This window comes from Lynx canadensis, chromosome C1, assembly GCF_007474595.2.
Source record: "Lynx canadensis isolate LIC74 chromosome C1, mLynCan4.pri.v2, whole genome shotgun sequence".
NCBI classification, from domain to species: domain Eukaryota; kingdom Metazoa; phylum Chordata; class Mammalia; order Carnivora; family Felidae; genus Lynx; species Lynx canadensis.
This window is the reverse complement of record NC_044310.1, coordinates 50,162,173-50,180,073: the sequence shown is the minus strand read 5'-3', so window position 1 is coordinate 50,180,073 and position 17,901 is coordinate 50,162,173. Positions and strand designations below refer to the sequence as shown.

Genomic DNA, 17,901 nt, shown 5'->3' with positions numbered 1-17,901 from the left:
GCATGCAACTCTTGATCTTGGGGTTATGAGTTCAAGCCCCACATTGGGCATAGAGATTACTTAATAAACAAATTAATTTTTAAAAATAGAATAAATAATCTATTTAGAATAAATGAAAATAATCTTAGTTTATGAAAACTGTCTTCTGCAAGAGTTGATATAAACTGGAAATACAAAATCAGATCATATTAAATTTAATGAATTACCCAATGAGTTACTAACAAAAATTTGAGAAGTATTCTTTACCCTACAGATAAAGTAAAGGGCAATAATACTGTGCAATTCTTATCACCTTTGTCAGAGGTGAGAGATTAAAGTAGATGGGTCATGCATCTAACCCGATGTGACAATTCTTACATGTTTGTGTTAAGACCACTGTATCATATTATCCTTTATCTTGTACATGTATATATACATTTAGATATTCCTATCTAAAGTCTCATGTCAGATATTATATTGGGATGTGGTTTGTTATAATTTTATATTTTCTTGTGTTTTTTTTGCTAGTCTTAAGCATAATTGCATACCTTTCCTGCAGAGAAAAACACAGTGGTTTCTTGCTTTTTTTTCTGCCTCTTAGTTCCTTGTTTTCCAGCACCCAACATAACTTGTAAGGATTTCGGTGGCAATGAAACACATTTTACTGGGAACGAAGTTGGTTTTCTCAAGCCTATATCTTGCCGAAATGTGTAAGTCCATTACTGAAGCTAAATGTTCAGATTACTTGCCTGTGTTGTATCTTGACTGCATGGTGTAAAGAGATAAAGAGCAATTTGTGGGGAAAATCCAACACTAATATAACTTTTAAGTCTATGTCAGAAAACCTCTATTTTAAGTGTATTTTATTATATAAATACAATTGACCACCAAGTAAAGCATAGTAGTTCACTATGTGGAATAAATAAAGACTGTGAATAGCCTCATGCCATGTTATTTCGGTCAGTTTATGCCACTAAATGAGTTATGAAAAATTCTGTTTTTAAAATTTGGGGGGTTTCTAGAGTGCATATAAGGGATTGTGTACCTGTAATGGTAAAAGAATGTTAATTATCAATCATTTGCATTTCAAGGGCATTTTGAAATTTTGTTTCATTCTTGGTAATAGGTATGGATGAGGAATGGTAAAACAGCATTCAAAAGTTTGGGACATTAAGACAAATGGCTTTTATTTTGTTAAGAGTGTTCTTTATTTGTTTTTAAAAATTTCTTTAAATGTTTTTATTTTTGAGAGAGAGAGAGAGACAGCACAAGTGGCTGGTGGGGGGTGGGGAGTGCAGAGAAGGAGAGAGAGACACAGAATCCAAATCAGGCTTCAGGCTCTGAGATGTCAGCACAGAGCCTGATGTGGGGCTTGACTGCATGAGTCATGAAATCATGACCTGAGCTAAAGTCGGGTGCTTAACTGACTGAGCCACCCAGGCGCCCCAAGAGTGTTCTTTGTTTAAAGGACTTTTAAGTTTGCCTTTTATTTTTGCTTTGGTAAAGCTAACATTGTATTCTTCTATTTCTGCTTTGTACTAAAAACATGGTTTAGTTTCACCCATTTTTATTTAATTGGTGGCACTATATTTTTACCTTTGAACTGTACATTGTTTTATTTGATGGCGCCTATTTGCAGTTGTATCAAGGAATAACCACTGTTATTTCTTTCTTTCCTTTTCTTTCTTTCTTTTCTTTCTTTCTTACTGTTTGGCTATTTCTACCAGTTCTATTAGAATTCCTAGAAATTATAGTAGAGTCTTATTTTTGACCCTACTTCACTGAGTTAATGAGGGGCTTTAGATTCTATCTTGCCGTGTAATCCTAAGTGAATCACTTAAACTTTTTCGGGTTTAAAGATTGCTCATTAGTAAAGTAAAAATTGCTAAAAGGGTTTACTTCACAAGTACTTACATATGGTTTAGCCAAGTTTTGAATTTATAGATTGATATTTCTACCATAAAAAAATCCAAATGACAATTTATTAAGCGTTGGTCCAATATATCATAGATTATAGTATAACAACTAAGAAAATCATCTATTGAGAATTAACCACTCAGGTTGGACATGGAAGTTTGTATTACCTGTTATGGTAACACCACAATGGTCTGTTAATCAATTTCCAAATTAATTCTGATTTCTTTTCAGTGTCTCTGTGTAGATTAGGCTCAGTGCAACTGAGCTATACTAATCATGCTTACAAAACAGTGATGTCAGTGATAAGAAGAAATGTAATTATCAAGGAAACCAGATACTCGCAAGTATACTGGCCAACTTATTCCCCTCCTATAGTAAAATCTGCAGTTCCAAAATAGAATTCACTTAATGAGCATTGAATCAGAACAAGGGGAGTTAAATTGATGGGTAATTTTAATGATAAGTCACAAAATTAAGATCAACTCATAAGTCATTTTTCTATATCAGGATATTCAGTACATGCCTACCAAAGATCCAGCTCCTGGTCAGCTACTGAATGCTCACTGACAAATTCTTACTCATTGAGTGTTCCTTTTCCAGTTTACATATTTTCCTTCTACTCCTGTTACTCCTGTATATAATATTGATAGTTGATTAAAACTCCTACCTTAATATTGCAGATACAGTCGTTCTATAATGTATTCTCCAGCAACTAAAGTCTAGCAACCATGTCTGATTGATTACCAAGCCACACACCTATTTATACTGGTCAGCTATTTTAGCTGGAGCAGGCTAACTGCTGTAACAGATGTCTTTAGAATTTCAGTGGCTTAACGCAATAAAAGTTATTTCCCATTTACATCATGGTCCAAATGGTGTTGGCTTGGAGGTCTGGATGAGGTAAGGGGAGTGATTGTTGTTCTATGCAGCCATGCCGGAGCCTTGCTCCTTTCATCTTGTGGCTTTGCTTCCTCTAGTCCTCACAGTCCTTTCCATTCAGCCAGCAAGGGGGAAAGAGGAAAAGCAACCCCATATAGGAGTATTTTATGGGCCAGATCTAGAAATGGCACACATCACTTGTGTCCTCATTACACTGGGCAAAACTCAGTTATGACTGCACTTAAGTTCAAGGTGGGCTAGAATATATAGCTTAGCTATACATCTGTGAGCATAAGAGCAGTGTTTCAGTGAACAATTAGACAATGTCTGCTACACCACCCATTTTCAGATTATTCTTTAGGATGGTTTAATATATAGATCATTGTGTTTCCAATTTCATTCCCCTTTCCAGCCAAGCTTTTTGAAAGGTATGTTCCTACAATACTTCCCTTTTATGAGTTTTTCTGTCTAATGTAAAGACAGTTTTTCTGTCTAAGCTTTTGGCCATGCTGAAATTTGCTGCTATATCAAATAGATCTTTATAATCCATATCTTAATCTTTCTACAGCATTTGGCATTCCCTTCTCTTAAAATATTTTCTTTCCTTGACTTTTGTATAAAGCACTCTTCTATTCCCTTTGATTCCTCTTCTTTTTTCTGTAAATCTTGATATCCCCAAGATTATATCCTTGGTCCTATTCTCTTTGTCATTCATTCCCCTCTTTGGCTTCTCTCACCATCTTTATGTGTATTAAAGTCCCAAACTGAATCTATCATCTTTTCCTTCAGATCATTTCCTCCTTTGTCTTAGTGTATGGCCCATGTTCTACTCCGTTTCTTAAGCTGAAACTTTGGAGTCATTCTTGACTTCTCCTTTTCCCTCATTTCCCACATTTAGCACGGTTGCTTCTGCCTTCTTAGTATTTCCCAATTTTGTTTACATTACTCTTCTAGTGCTACTGCCTAGTAGGTTATGGCTTGAGTTTCTTAAAAGCCGACTAATTTATTTCTCTACTTCTGGTCTGGTGCCCCATTCCAATGTAGATAGGACCACTGCCCTCAGCATAAAATCTGACATCCTTATAAGAACAGGATCTTTGGGCCATCTATCATCCCCCATCTTCCCCAAAATGTCCTAATTGTGAGTGAAATGCAAAAAATATAGGATTCTAAGCAGGGAATGGACATAATCAGATTTGATATTAAAGTGATAACTCCAGGGGCGCCTGGGTGGCGCAGTCGGTTAAGCGTCCGACTTCAGCCAGGTCACGATCTCGCGGTCCGTGAGTTCGAGCCCCGCGTCAGGCTCTGGGCTGATGGCTCAGAGCCTGGAGCCTGTTTCCGATTCTGTGTCTCCCTCTCTCTCTGCCCCTCCCCCGTTCATGCTCCGTCTCTCTCTGTCCCAAAAATAAATAAACGTTTAAAAAATAAATAAATAAATAAAATAAAGTGATAACTCCAGCTACTTCTCTGTTTATTTCTTTTTTGCAGCAAATCTCCTTCAAAGAGTTGTCTAATACTCCTGTACTTCAATTTTTTTCGTTCTAGGCTTTCTTAAGCCTGCTTTGTTTGGTCTTTTTCCTCTACCACATCACGAAAATTGTCCTTGCTGAGGTCACATCACCAAAATTGTCCTTGCTTAACTTCTCTTGACTAGATTTGGTGGTAAATTCTCAGCCGTTACTTATGTGACCCATCAGTCACATTTGGCACAATTATGACTCTGTTCTCCTTAATACACAGTACTGTCTTCGCTTGACTTCCAAGATATTACACTCTTCTAGTTTAACTTCTTCCTCAATGTTAGCTCTTTCTCAGTCTCCTTTCCAGCTTTTTCTCTTCTTGGTCTCTTAATATTGGAGTATATCAGGGCCCATTCTGTGAATCTTTTTTTTTTTTTTTTGTCTATCTTTTCTTACATGGCAATATCCTGGTTTTAAATACTTGGTGTATGCTTGTAACTCCCTAATTTATATCTCCAGCTCAGACTTCTTTTTCTAACTCTAGACTTGTAAATCTGTCTTTTGGACAACTCAACTTGGATGTCTGAGAAACATCTCAAACTCACATGCCCAACAATGAAATCCTGAACATCCTTCCAAGGTGTAGTCTACCCTCAGCCTTACTCAACTCAGTTAATGCTTGTTTTATCCCTCTAGTTACTTAGGACAAAATCTTTAGCTTTATTCTTACTCCTTTCTTCTTTCATAACCCAAATTGAATACATCAGGAAATCCGGATATTGTACTTCAGAATATATCCAAAATCTGATCACTTCTCAGTGTTTCTTTTGCTATTACTCCAGGTCAAGCCACTATTAATTTTTATCTGGATTACAGCAAGAGCCTTCAGAGCCCTTTGTCTCTGTGGTAGTTGGAATTTGTTCAGCAAATTCATCCCTCTCAATCACTATTAACTGGGCAATGTATACTTTCCACTCTATTGATTTGGGGCTTGACCCTGTGATTGTATTTGGCCTGTGTAATGCTAGCCAGTATGAAACAAGCAGAGGCTTAAATGTGCTTGTGAGTTTTCGCTTTCCTCTTGAACCTTGGTGACATGCTCTGAAGAGAACTTGCCCCAGGTAAATGCTATACCTTCAGCCTGGGCCCTAGAAAAACTTAAGAGGAACTAATTTGAACTGATTTGAACTAGCCTGGATTTAAACTGAGCCAAACTTTAGCCTGAAGCAACATCTCCTGGCTGAACCCACTCTACATCAGCTGAACCACAGCCAGCTGCAGTCTACAAGTATGAGAACAATTCCTTGTTGTAAGCCACAGAGATTTAGGGTGGTTTGTTATACAATGTTATTGTGACAGTAACTCACAAGTGCTCCCCTACAGTCAGTTTTCAGCACAGCAGCTAGAGTAATTATTGTAAAATCAAAATCAGATCATACCACATGTTTACTTAACATGCTATAGTAGCTTCCCATATCTTTCAAAGTAAAAACCAAAGTCTTTACAATGGTATTCAGGGCCATACATAATTTGCCGTTTTTGCCCCTTGTTATCCCTCTGACCTCAGCTCCTACTCTTCTGTTCTCTAATTCTACTCCTACTATACTGGCCTCCTTTATAGTCTTCAAACATGTCAGGTATGCTGTCCTTGCCACAGTGGTTACTTTTGCCTGGGGCTCTCTTCCCTTCCAGGTGTGGTGTGGCTCACTAACTCACTGACTTCCCTCAGGTCTTTGTGCATATGCCCCCTTCTCAATGACGCCTACTCTTATTACCCTGTTTATATCTTATATCACCCTTGTCTGTATCCCTGGCATTCTGAATTCCCTAAATGCCCTGCTCTACTTCTTTTTTCCGTAGCATTTGTGACTTTCTAACATAATATATGGTTTACTTTTAAAATACATTTATTTTTACTGCTTGCTGCCTGTAGATTGAAAGCTCTTTAGGGGCAAGGATCTTTGTTTCTTTTGTTTATTTTTTTTTTTTTGACGTTTTATTTATTTTTGAGACAGGGAGAGACAGAGCATGAACAGGGGAGAGTCAGACAGAGAGAGACACAGAATCTGAAACAGGCTCCAGGCTCTGAGCTGTCAGCACAGAGCCCGAAGTGGGGCTCGAACTCACGGACCGAGAGATCATGACCTGAGCCGAAGTCGGCCGCTTAACCAACTGAGCCACCCAGGCGCCCCTCTTTTGTTTATTAATATATCCCAATAGCCCAGCATAATGCCTGGCATGCAGTAACCACCCAAAAGGCATTAAGTAAATGAATGAATGGATGAACAAATTAACAAATAAGTATTAATAGTTTTACTTCCTGAAATGTCTACATGTTGAGAATGCATGTATATAACACTCAGGTTCTAATTTTGTACAGAAATGGCTATTCATACAAAGTGGCAGTTGCACTGTCTCTTTTTCTTGGATGGTTGGGAGCCGATCGGTTTTACCTTGGATACCCTGCCTTGGGTGAGTATGTTTCATCAAAAAAAAAAAAAAAAAAAAAAAAAAAAAAAAAATCCTTGTGAAACCTGTAAGGTAGGTAAATGTACATATTCTTATAGATTAAATCTCTGCATACTATTAATAGTTACAAGTTCCAACTAACTGGAGTTGAATAGTTAATGTTCTTCTGTGAATATAGAGCTAGCTCTACAATTCAGCTTGGGTAAGAAATATTGACCTCTCCTGTATTTTCATCTTTTTGAAAACACACAGGGGCGTCTGGGTGGCGCAGTCGGTTAAGCGTCCGACTTCAGCCAGGTCACGATCTCGCGGTCCGGGAGTTCGAGCCCCGCGTCAGGCTCTGGGCTGATGGCTCAGAGCCTGGAGCCTGTTTCCGATTCTGTGTCTCCCTCTCTCTCTGCCCCTCGCCCGTTCATGCTCTGTCTCTCTCTGTCCCAAAAATAAATAAACGTTGAAAAAATAAAGTCAACACATTTCATTTAAAAAAAAAAAAAAAAAAAGAAAACACACAGAATAGTATAGGTACTTCCTGTCATTGCTAGTACTGGGCAACATGGTAGACATTTAATAAATCTTTTATGAATAAATGCATATCCCTTCTATCCCTCTAAAAATATTTGCCTTCTACCTGAACCTCTGTCAGTGTTCCCTTGAGGATAGAAACTACTTCTTTTCAGGAGACGTTGGGATTGCAACTCCAGCTACCGGCATGAGCTGGTGTAGAACCTGACTTTTAGTACCCTTAGCATCCCCCTTATATGTTCCTTATAGCCATAATCTTCGCATTTACCCTAGTTACTAATGCTTATGCAAACTGTATACATTTGATGATAGCTTTTGTTTGAACAATACTTTTATATACCTACCCTTATTTAAACCTTACAGCTCTCAGACTTTATCAACCTCTTTAAATCTTCTTTACCAGGTAGGGAAATTGTCACCAGAGAGGTTAAGGGATTTACTCACTCTAGAGGCCTTGCTTTATTCTGTGACACATTTGTTGTTATCGTCCTTGTTTTATGGATAGGGAAATTGTCACGAGATTAAGAGATTTACCCAAGGACGCTCAGCTAGTGACCTGAATTTGAACCTAAATTTTCTGGCCCAAGAGATCATACTTTATTTACTGTAGTACTCTGATTCTTTATTAGCCCTGTACTGAGAAAAATTTAAAGTTTCTGAATGCTCTACTTTCCAGCTAGCAAGGCTAATCTTATTCTTTCCATGTTGCTACCCACCAGAGATCAAAGAGGAATCTTTACTGTGGTGTTAGTGGGAAGTATGTTTCTGATAGCCTTACTTGGAACTGGACAAATTTGTCCAGTTAATAGACATGTATTCAACATTCACTACCTGTTAAGTAAGTGCGTGCTCTGGAAATAATGATGAAGATCACAGTTCTCATTGGCTAAGACCATATAAAATCATATAATCTTCATAGAAGGCCTCAGAGTTGTTAAAATAAAAACGCTTTAGCCTAACTTTCTTTTTAGATGATGGATGGACAGATGGATGGACAAAAGGAAGGATGGATAGTTGGACAGAGAAACTAGATTCATAGTGAGAAAGTAAAATGATATGGTGATGGTAAGAATACACCTGAAGCCTTCTGCCTTTATCCTTGTATTTTCTTTGCTTTTTTTTTTTTAAGTTTATTTATTTTGAGAGAGAGAGAGGACGAGCTAGAGAGGGGCAGAGAGAGAAGGGGACAGAGGATCTGAAGCAGGCAGTATGCTGACAGCAGAGAGCCTCATGCAGGGCTCGAACTCATGAACTGGGAGGTCATGACCTGAGCCAAAGTTAGGTGCTTAGCTGACTGAGACACCCGGGTGCCCCCTCCTTGTATTTCCTTCTATGTTTTCTTTAAAAAAAAAAAAAAAAAAAGTTTTAAATTTTTATTTATTTATTTTTGAGAGAGAGAGAGTACATGTGCAAGCATGAGCAGTGGAGAGGGAGAGAGAGAATCCCAAGCAGACTCCATGTTGTCAACACAGAGCCCAATGTGGGGCAACACAGGGCTCGATCTCACCAACTGTGAGATCATGACCTGAGCTGAAACCAAGAGTTGGACGCTTAACCAACTGAGCCACCCATGTGCCTGTCTTCTATGTTGTCTTTAAGAAGATGAAATTGTATAGGACTACCTGGGTGGTTCAGTCAATTAAGCATCTCTTGGTTTCGGCATGATCTCATGGTGAGTTCAAGCCCTGCATTGGACTCTGTGCTGACAGCACAGAGCATGCTTGGGATTCTCTCTTTCCCTCTCTCTCTGGTCCTCCCCCACTCGCTCTCTCTCTCAAAATAAATAAACTTTCAAAAAAAACTTTTTTAAAAAGACAATTATATATATATATTTTGTAAAGATTTCTAACTTTCAGAAAGTTTTTAAAAAGTTAGGAGGGCAGGGGCACCTGGGTGGCACAGTCGGTTAAGCATCCGACTTCAGCCAGGTCACGATCTCGCGGTCCGGGAGTTCGAGCCCCGCATCACGCTCTGGGCTGATGGCTCAGAGCCTGGAGCCTGTTTCCGATTCTGTGTCTCCCTCTCTCTCTGCCCCTCCCCCGTTCATGCTCTGTCTCTCTCTGTCCCAAAAATAAATAAACGTTGAAAAAAAAATTAAAAAAAAAAAAAGTAGGGAAGGAGAAACGCTGTTCTTTACAACAGTTTATTCTGTGATGATTTCGAAGTCTATTTTAAATTTTAAATATTTGGCCTAACGAGTGACTTTTTGGTTTTTTGTGATGTGTGTTGGATGAGCTGTCATGTCATATGTGTAAGTTAATGTTTTTTTTTCTTACTGCAGCACATAATAACATGTTGGTATGTATATTGTGAATTTTTCTTCCTGCAAAGTAAAATTCTAGGTAAAGCTCCGTATAAAGCTCTGTATAGTGAATATTAGTTTCCTGCCAGGAGCTGCCTTTCTCTGGCCACTGCTCTTCCAATCTATTATTAGGTCAGTCAAAGAGAACCTTTCCATTGGAGGCTGAGATTCCATAAACTTGCAGGTGTAATTTTTTTTTTAATTTATTTGTTTTTGAGAGAGAGAGAGAAAGTGAGAGAGAGTGAGCAGAGGAGGGGCAGAGAGAGAGGGAGAGAGAATTCTAAGCCAACTTCACACTGTCAGCACAGAGCCTGATGCAGGGCTCCATCCCACAACCCTGGGATCATGACCTGACCTTAAATCAAGAGCCAGATGTTCAACCGACTGAGCCACCCAGGCACCCTGCGAGTGTAATTTTTAACATTCGATGTTATGCTTCAGCGTAAAAGGGTTTTTTTTAATCTTTAAATAACTTACTTTATTATCACAACAATTTTTGTGTGTTCATTAGTTCAACAAATATTTTGACTGTTGGCTTAAGATAGAACTTTCTCAAGATTGTTGTCTGTCACTTCTTATTCGTCTGCTTTTCAGCTTCTGAGTTTTTGTTGTTATTGTCTTATCTTTTATTTTCTTTATTCTATTGGGTTTTTGGACTTTAAAAATTCCTTGCCATCTTTTAGTGGGATCTTGGAGAGGAGCTAAGTGGGCATGTCAAATTCATGATCTTTAACTGAAAATCCTCTTATCTCTGTAAGCATTCAAACATTTTTATTGTATCTTACTTGCATTTAAGCTGTCTTAATGTTAAGGATTTTGATATGTTTTATCAACTAATCTAATCTAATATGTAAAGTAATAATGTTTTTGAATTTTAAAATATTAAATTTTAAAAATTTTAATTTTTCCTAAGAATCCAGGGCTAAAGATTTTTGGTATTTTTGAATAAAATGATTACCATTAAAAAAATTCTTAACTGTATAGTATGTTGACTGACATGAAAATAGTTATAGATAAAGTCTAAAATTATATTTTTCTTATAATCTTATTTAATCTTCATGGTTATAAAAAGCATTGGTAGCTTTTTAAAATACTTCCTCAATACCATTTATGATCATTGGAATTTTATTTTATTTTATTTTATTTTATTTTATTTTATTTTATTTTATGTTATTTTTTTAATTTAATGTTTATTTATTTTTGAGAGACCGAGAGAGACAGAGTGTGAGTGGGGGAGGGGCAGAGAGAGAGAGAGAAAGACACAGAATCTGAAAAGGCTCCAGGCTCTGAGTTGTCAGCACAGAGCCCGACGTGGGGCTCGAACTCACAAGCTATGAGATTATGACCTGAGCTGAAGTTGGACGCTCAACCGACTGAGCCACCCAGGTGCCCCAGTCATTGGAATTTTATAAGACAGAATAAATAATGTAAATCATGCAATATGAAATCTGCTTTTACTAAGTAATTTAGTGTTAAATGTGATACTTCATTATATAAATTTTACTTCAGGAATAGACAAGGGAAATTTGTTGTGGGGTGAGCTTGAGTAAAATTTCATAAGATCTAAAAATTCATTTAAGGAAAATTTTCAGATATTTCAAATTCCTTTTTAGCTCATGACTAACTTTATGTATAGCTTTATTATCTTTAATTGATTTATTCCTCAGTATACCAGTGCTACATTAGCTGGAAACTTTTTTTTTTATAATGAAACCTTAGTTTTTATTTTTATTTATTTATTTATTTTATTTATTTTTATTTTAGAAAGAGAGAGAGCAGGAGCAGAGAGAGGCAGAGGAAGAGAGAGAGAGAAAATCTTAAGCAGGCTCCACACTCAACTCAGAGCTCAATGCTGGGCCAGGCTTGATCCCACAATCCTGGGATCATAACCTGAGCCAAAATCAAAAGTCAGATGCTCAACCGACTGAGCCACCCAGGCACCCTGAAATCTTATTTTTCTAATAGCATTCTGTCTTTGTATTCTTAATTGTTTTTAATGTTTATTTATTTTGAGAGAGAGAGGGTGTGAGCAGGGGAGGGACAGAGAGAGGGAGACAGAATTCAAAGCAGGCTCCAGGCTCCAGGCTATCAGCACAGAGCCTGATGCAGGGCTCGAACGCACGGACCGCGAAAACATGACCTGTGCCAAAGTCAGATGCCTAACCGACTGAGCCACCCAGGTGCCCCATCTGTCTTTGTATTCTTAACTGTAACATCTGTCATTTTTTTATAGGGAATAACTAGCATATTTTGTTTTGCCCATCTGTAGCATTAAACTGTTATGGATTCTCAAAGATAATAGCTCTTTTGAAGCAGTTAACAGGAGAGATACTCTTTTCACAGTGGTATTCCTTTTAAAATGTAAATGTTTTCTTATTATGAGAATAACAAAGTGTCTTTAAGCCCAAATCTTAAAAATCTTTGCTTAATTATTCCTTTTTTTTTTTTTTTTTTTAATTTGAAGTTACCAGTCTGGACTAGTATATAATATCCACAGATCATAGGACAAATAAAGGGATTTGTAGGTTAGATTGTTCTAAGATTTGAAAACTCTCTTTTATAGGTACAGACACAAAAAGAATAATGATAGCTAATTACCAAATCATTATAGAACACCTGTGGTTTGGCAAATAGCAACTTCAATACGAAATAATCTGCATTCTGTAAAACAGTTATGCAGAGAGCAGTGTTTGCAAGACTCAAACCGTAGTAAAAGAAAAATACCAAAAATGTTCTTAAATACTCAAAATTAATTTCTGCTCTTTTTATTTTATACCCAAATCCTTTTATTGCATTCATGTTTTTAAAATATAATATTTGGGTTACTAAAGTATAAATAAAATACACTCAACATGAGTTTTATGAATATAATCTGTCAGCATAATCTTTTTGAAAGAATATAATGGTAATGGTTCAGGATAAAAATGGATCCTTCTTGATTAGAAACACTTTTATTTGGAATTTTAAAATAGTTTTTAAAATCTAAAATTGATACTCCTTTTCACAATAAGAAATTAGTCAATAAGGTCTGCACAAAGAGACCTAACACTTTTTTTATTTGGGGGAAAAAAGGCAATCAAGTTTTGGTAGTTCACAGATACCTCACTTTTTAAAAAACTGGTATTATGCTCAAAATAATGAAATCTACAAGAGTAATGGTTTGTATTGATTTTGATAACTGCTGTGTAGAATATATGCTACTTTGTGTTCTGATCAGCGTTTGGTTGCAAATAAGATAATTTACTATTGATATAGTTTGTTCCTTCAGTAATCACATTGACTAGGCATGGGAATGACACAGCACTGATTTCCAGTTGCTCACGAAAGGATAGGAGAAGACAGATAAATAAGAATATATAGTAAGTCATACCATGGGCTATGTGCTATGCTGAAAGTTCAGGGCAGGGCTGGGAGCATCTAGGAATAGTATTAAATTCATCCTGGCGGCATTAGAGAAGACTTTCTAGAGGTTTCAACCAACTCTTAGAGCTAGATGATTGGGAATGGAAGGTGTGCAGAGGAGGACTCAAGGCAGAGAGTAGTGCAGCACATATAAATGCAGAGATGAATGAGAAAACTATGAGTGCACAGCACATTGGAAGAGAACTTTGGGTAGTTTGGTAGTAACATAGGCAGAAGGAATTTACAAGATATGAGACTAGGTTAGATGATCCTATTATAAAGAACGTAGGGGCACCTGGGTAGCTCAGTTGGTTGTGTCCGACTTCGGCTCAGGTCATAATCTCACTGTCCGTGAGTTTGAACCCCACGTCGGGCTCTGTGCTGACAGCTCAGAGCCTGGAGCCTGTTTCAGATTCTGTGTCTCCCTCTGTCTCTGCCCCTCCCCCACTCATGCGCGTGCGCTCTCTTTCTCTGTCAAAAATAAATAAACGTTTAAAAAAATGTAGATTTATGCTGTATACATTTCTCAATTGATAATAATCATAGTGGTAACAGAAGTAATGACTGGGCTAACATTTCACATGTTTGCCATGTGTCATGTATTAATCTGAGTCTTTACTTTTTCTCATCTCTTTTAACCTTCAGTGTCCTTCCTATCTTATTTTCATAAAATATTTTTATATTTGGAAAACTAAAGTTTAAAGTAGCAGTATTAGCAATTTCCTTTAGTAAACTTAACCCTTGTGTTAAATTTACAGAAATAGATGAACCATAGTTAATATTATAGGTTTGGATTTGAAGTGAAACAAGATGTAAATCACTGTAATGATTTTAAACTTTCTTTTTATTTTTAATTTTTTTTAATGTTTTTTTCTGAAAGAGAGAGAGAGAGACAGAGCATGAGTGGGGGAGGGGCAGAGAGAGGGAGACACAGAATCTGAAGCAGGCTCCAGGTTCTGAGCTGTCAGCACAGAACCCGACACGGGGCTCAAACCCACGAACCACGAGATAATGACCTGAGCTAAAGTTGGATGCTTAACTGACTGAGCCACCCAGGTGCCCTTGTGATGATTTTAAACTTTCAAAAAAAATTTTTTTAATAGTTAACTTAGTTCCTTAATTTTTAAAGCAGCTTTATTGAGGTATACATGACATACATTAAAATGCACATACCTTGGTTGGCTCAGTCAGTTAAGCGTCTGGTTAAGCATCCAACTCTTGGTTTCGCTCAGGTCGCGATTTCACAGTAGGTAAGAATGAGCCCCATGTTAGGCTCTGCACTGACAGCATGGAGCCTGCTTGGAATTCTCTCTCTCTCTCTCTCTCTCTCTCTCTCTCTCTCTCTTTGTCTCTCTGTCTCTCTTGCTCTCTGCCCCTCTTCCCACTCTCCCTCTCTCAAATAAATAAACATTAAAAATGCACATATCTTAAATGTACAGTTTGATAAGTTAGACATATGTGTACACCTTTGAAACAATCCCCCATAATCAAGATAATGACCATATATGTCACTACCCAAAGCGTCCTCATGCCCATTTGTAATCTCTGGCCCCTCTTGTCCTGCTCTTTACAAAGCAAACATTCATCTGCTTTCTGTTGCTGTAGGTTAGTTTGCAGATATTTTAAATACTTAAGTATCATATTGGATCTGTTCTATAGTTTCTTTTTTTTTTTTTTTTTGCATATATCCTTTTTTTTTTTTTTATTTTTTTTTTATTTTTTTTTTTCAACGTTTTTATTTATTTTTGGGACAGAGAGAGACAGAGCATGAACGGGGGAGGGGCAGAGAGAGAGAGAGACACAGAACCGGAAACAGGCTCCAGGCTCTGAGCCATCAGCCCAGAGCCTGACGCGGGGCTCGAACTCACGGACCGCGAGATCGTGACCTGGCTGAAGTCGGACGCTTAACCGACTGCGCCACCCAGGCGCCCCTCCTTTTATTTTTTTTAATTAAAAAATTTTTTTTTAATTTACATCCAAATTAGTTAGCATAGAGTGCAACAATGATTTCAGGAGTAGATTCCTTAGTGCCCCTCACCCATTTAGCCCATCCCCCCCTCATACGCCCCCTCCAGTAACCCTCTGTTTGTTCTCCATATTTATGAGTCTCTTCTGTTTTGTTCCCCTCCCTGTTTTTATATTATTTTCGTTCCCCTTCCCTTATGTTCATCTGTTTTGTCTCTTAAAATCCTCATATGTGTGAAGTCATATGATTTTTGTCTTTCTCTGACTAATTTCACTTAGCATAATACCCTCCATTTCCATCCACGTAGTTGCAAATGGTAAGATTTCATTCTTTTTGATTGCTGTGTAATACTCCATTGTATATATATACCACATCTTTTTTATCCATTCATCCATCGATGGACATTTGGGCTCTTTGCATACTTTGGCTTGCACACACAATGTCATGTGGCTTACACACACACATTTCCATACATAATGTTGATAGTGCTGCTATAAACATTGGGGTGCATGTGTCTCTTCAAAACAGCACACCTGTATCCCTTGGATAAATGCCTAGTAGTGCAATTGCTGGGTCGTAGGGTAGTTCTATTTTTAGTTTTTTGAGGAACCTCCATACTGTTTTCCAGAGTGGCTGCACCAGCTTGCATTGCCATGTTCTATAGTTTCTTTAAATGTGTTACTTTAGAAGTAGGTGACACTCACCAAACTTTCAAACACACGTATCATTCCCTTATCTAATACTTTATCTGAACAGGAACCTCTCATGTTCATTCTTCTGAAGAACCCTTAAGTAGGGATTCAGCAGCAGAATATCAAGATTTTCATGAACTCATTATCGTTCTCTCTTTTTTAAAAAAAATTTTTTTTTTAACGTTTATTTATTTTTGAGACAGAGAGAGACACAGCATGAATGGGGGAGGGGCAGAGAGAGAGGAAGACACAGAATTGGAAGCAGGCTCCAGGCTCTGAGCCATCAGCCCAGAGCCCGACGCGGGGCTCGAACTCGCGGACCGTGAGATCGTGACCCGAGCCGAAGTCGGAGGCCTAACCAACTGAGCCACCCAGGCGCCCCTATCGTTCTCTCTTTTGAGTGTTGTCCCATCACTTTGCCAATAAATATATTTTACATCATTGTTTTAAACAGCTGCATAATACTCTCTCCTATTACTAGGTGTACCTTGATTTTCTGAGGCAGTTCCTCCCTGTTAAACATTTAGATTGTTTCTAGTTTTTTGATAGTCATAAAAGAAATATTTATCAGACTTTTACTGTCTGTCAGGTACTGTTCAAGGAATCGATAAGGACTCTGCCTTTAGGAATTTACATGGCAGTGGAAGAAAGAGAATGAATGAAAACCAACAAATGAGGCCGTTACAGATTTTTAATTGGCACCAAGAAGGCAATAAATAAGGGAGATGTGGCAGGAAGCAGCATGCAGCTTTAGACAGGCAGGTTAGGAAGACTGCTCTGAAGAAGTCGCCTGAGAAATGACAAGAGCTACAGAATATTGTTGGAAGAAGTCATGACAAGAGTAAAGGATCTGACATGCTTATGTTTTCTTCATAGAGTAGCAATTAATTAAAGAGAAACTTTTCTCGGACCGTTCTTGACATTAATCTTTTTATAAGAAAATTAAAAGAAAGAAACCTCTATGGTACTTCCAAATTTACACTAAAATGCTACATGAAGAGGGACGCATTTCAGAAATATAATGAATAAGTGAATGGATAAAATATAGCAAGTCAGTAGATCAAGTTCCCTGGGCAACTATAATAAAACATAACTAATGAACAAAATAATTTAAGGAGTTGTTATATAAGATAATGGCTAAAAAGTTAGAGGTCTTTAGGAAACAGAAAAGCTGAGACCATTTATCCATTCATGTAACAAATATTGAACATCCTCCCTGTGATATGATGTAATGCTGTAGGTACTAAGGACACAAGAGTAAATAAAACAGATAAAAGACCGTCCTTTGATGGGACTTCCATGAGACAAAGACGGAACATAACAACTGTTTTGAAGAAAACTAAAAGCATAATTTTATATAATCTGTATATTTTAGTAGTTTTAAAATTATTTCCAACATGTGTTATCTTAGTACTTAAACATTATTCTGCTGTATGTCCAGTTGTCTAATACTAAAAAGAGAGAAATAATCATGTAATGTACCTACATATTTCAGTCTTATTTGTGTATTTCCAAATTGTGTGCAGGAGGTGATCTCATCCACTCTTGTGATTTTAGCTGGCATCTATTTGTAGTTGATACTTAGAACTACCCTTTCACGAAAAGTCTTGTTTCCTACCATTTTTATATCTCAAATGCAATGTCTGGAAAGCAATTTAAGTTTAAATATAGAAGAGAGATTACTCATCCCACCCCCACCCCCAATCTGCCTCCTCTATTTCATCATCATGTTTTGTGTAATATCGTTGTATATGTCCTAGATTCTATGCTCTATTATTATCTGTTTTAGTACCTTAGTTCTAAGGTTGGGACTGAAGGCAGAAGTGTATATAGTACACAGAATTATTGATTTTGAGTATAGAATTAATAATCATGAGATGCTTAGAAAAAAAGTATAGGATAATTATAAGATAATTAAGTATAGGATAAAGATAATTGGGTTGCTAATAAAATTTTGCAATTTAACTATAAGATTAATGTTTTTTCCTGGTTATTTTTTCTGTGCCTTGATAATCTTTATTTTTTTGAACTTTCTATTGTAAATGTGTATTAAAACTTGGATCACATATGTATTAAGTCTAAATAAATAAATAAGGGTTTTAGGACTAAAAGATGTTCTATAATTCTGGTGTACTGAGATTTAAAGATTTATTTCTTTAGACCTTTTCTCTTAAGAAATTTTGTGAGATTACACTGAGGTGGTTTTTTTTTTTTTTTTTTGAGCTTATTTATTTATTTTGAGAGGAAGGAAGAGAGAAAAAGTGCCAGTGAGGTAGGGGCAGAGAGAGAGGGAGAGAAAGAGAATCCCAA

At 37.1% G+C, this 17,901-nt stretch overlaps 1 protein-coding gene across 1 annotated transcript in view; it reads left to right on the top strand.

Annotated features, from left to right (window-relative positions):
- TM2D1 (TM2 domain containing 1) overlaps positions 1 to 17,901 on the top strand; it is a 52,635-nt gene that overhangs the window by 15,872 nt on the left and 18,862 nt on the right. The window contains exons 3-4 of the mRNA XM_030323892.1: positions 581 to 689; positions 6,619 to 6,710. Coding sequence (XP_030179752.1) covers positions 581 to 689; positions 6,619 to 6,710 — 201 coding nt within the window. The remainder of the gene's footprint in view (positions 1 to 580; positions 690 to 6,618; positions 6,711 to 17,901) is intronic.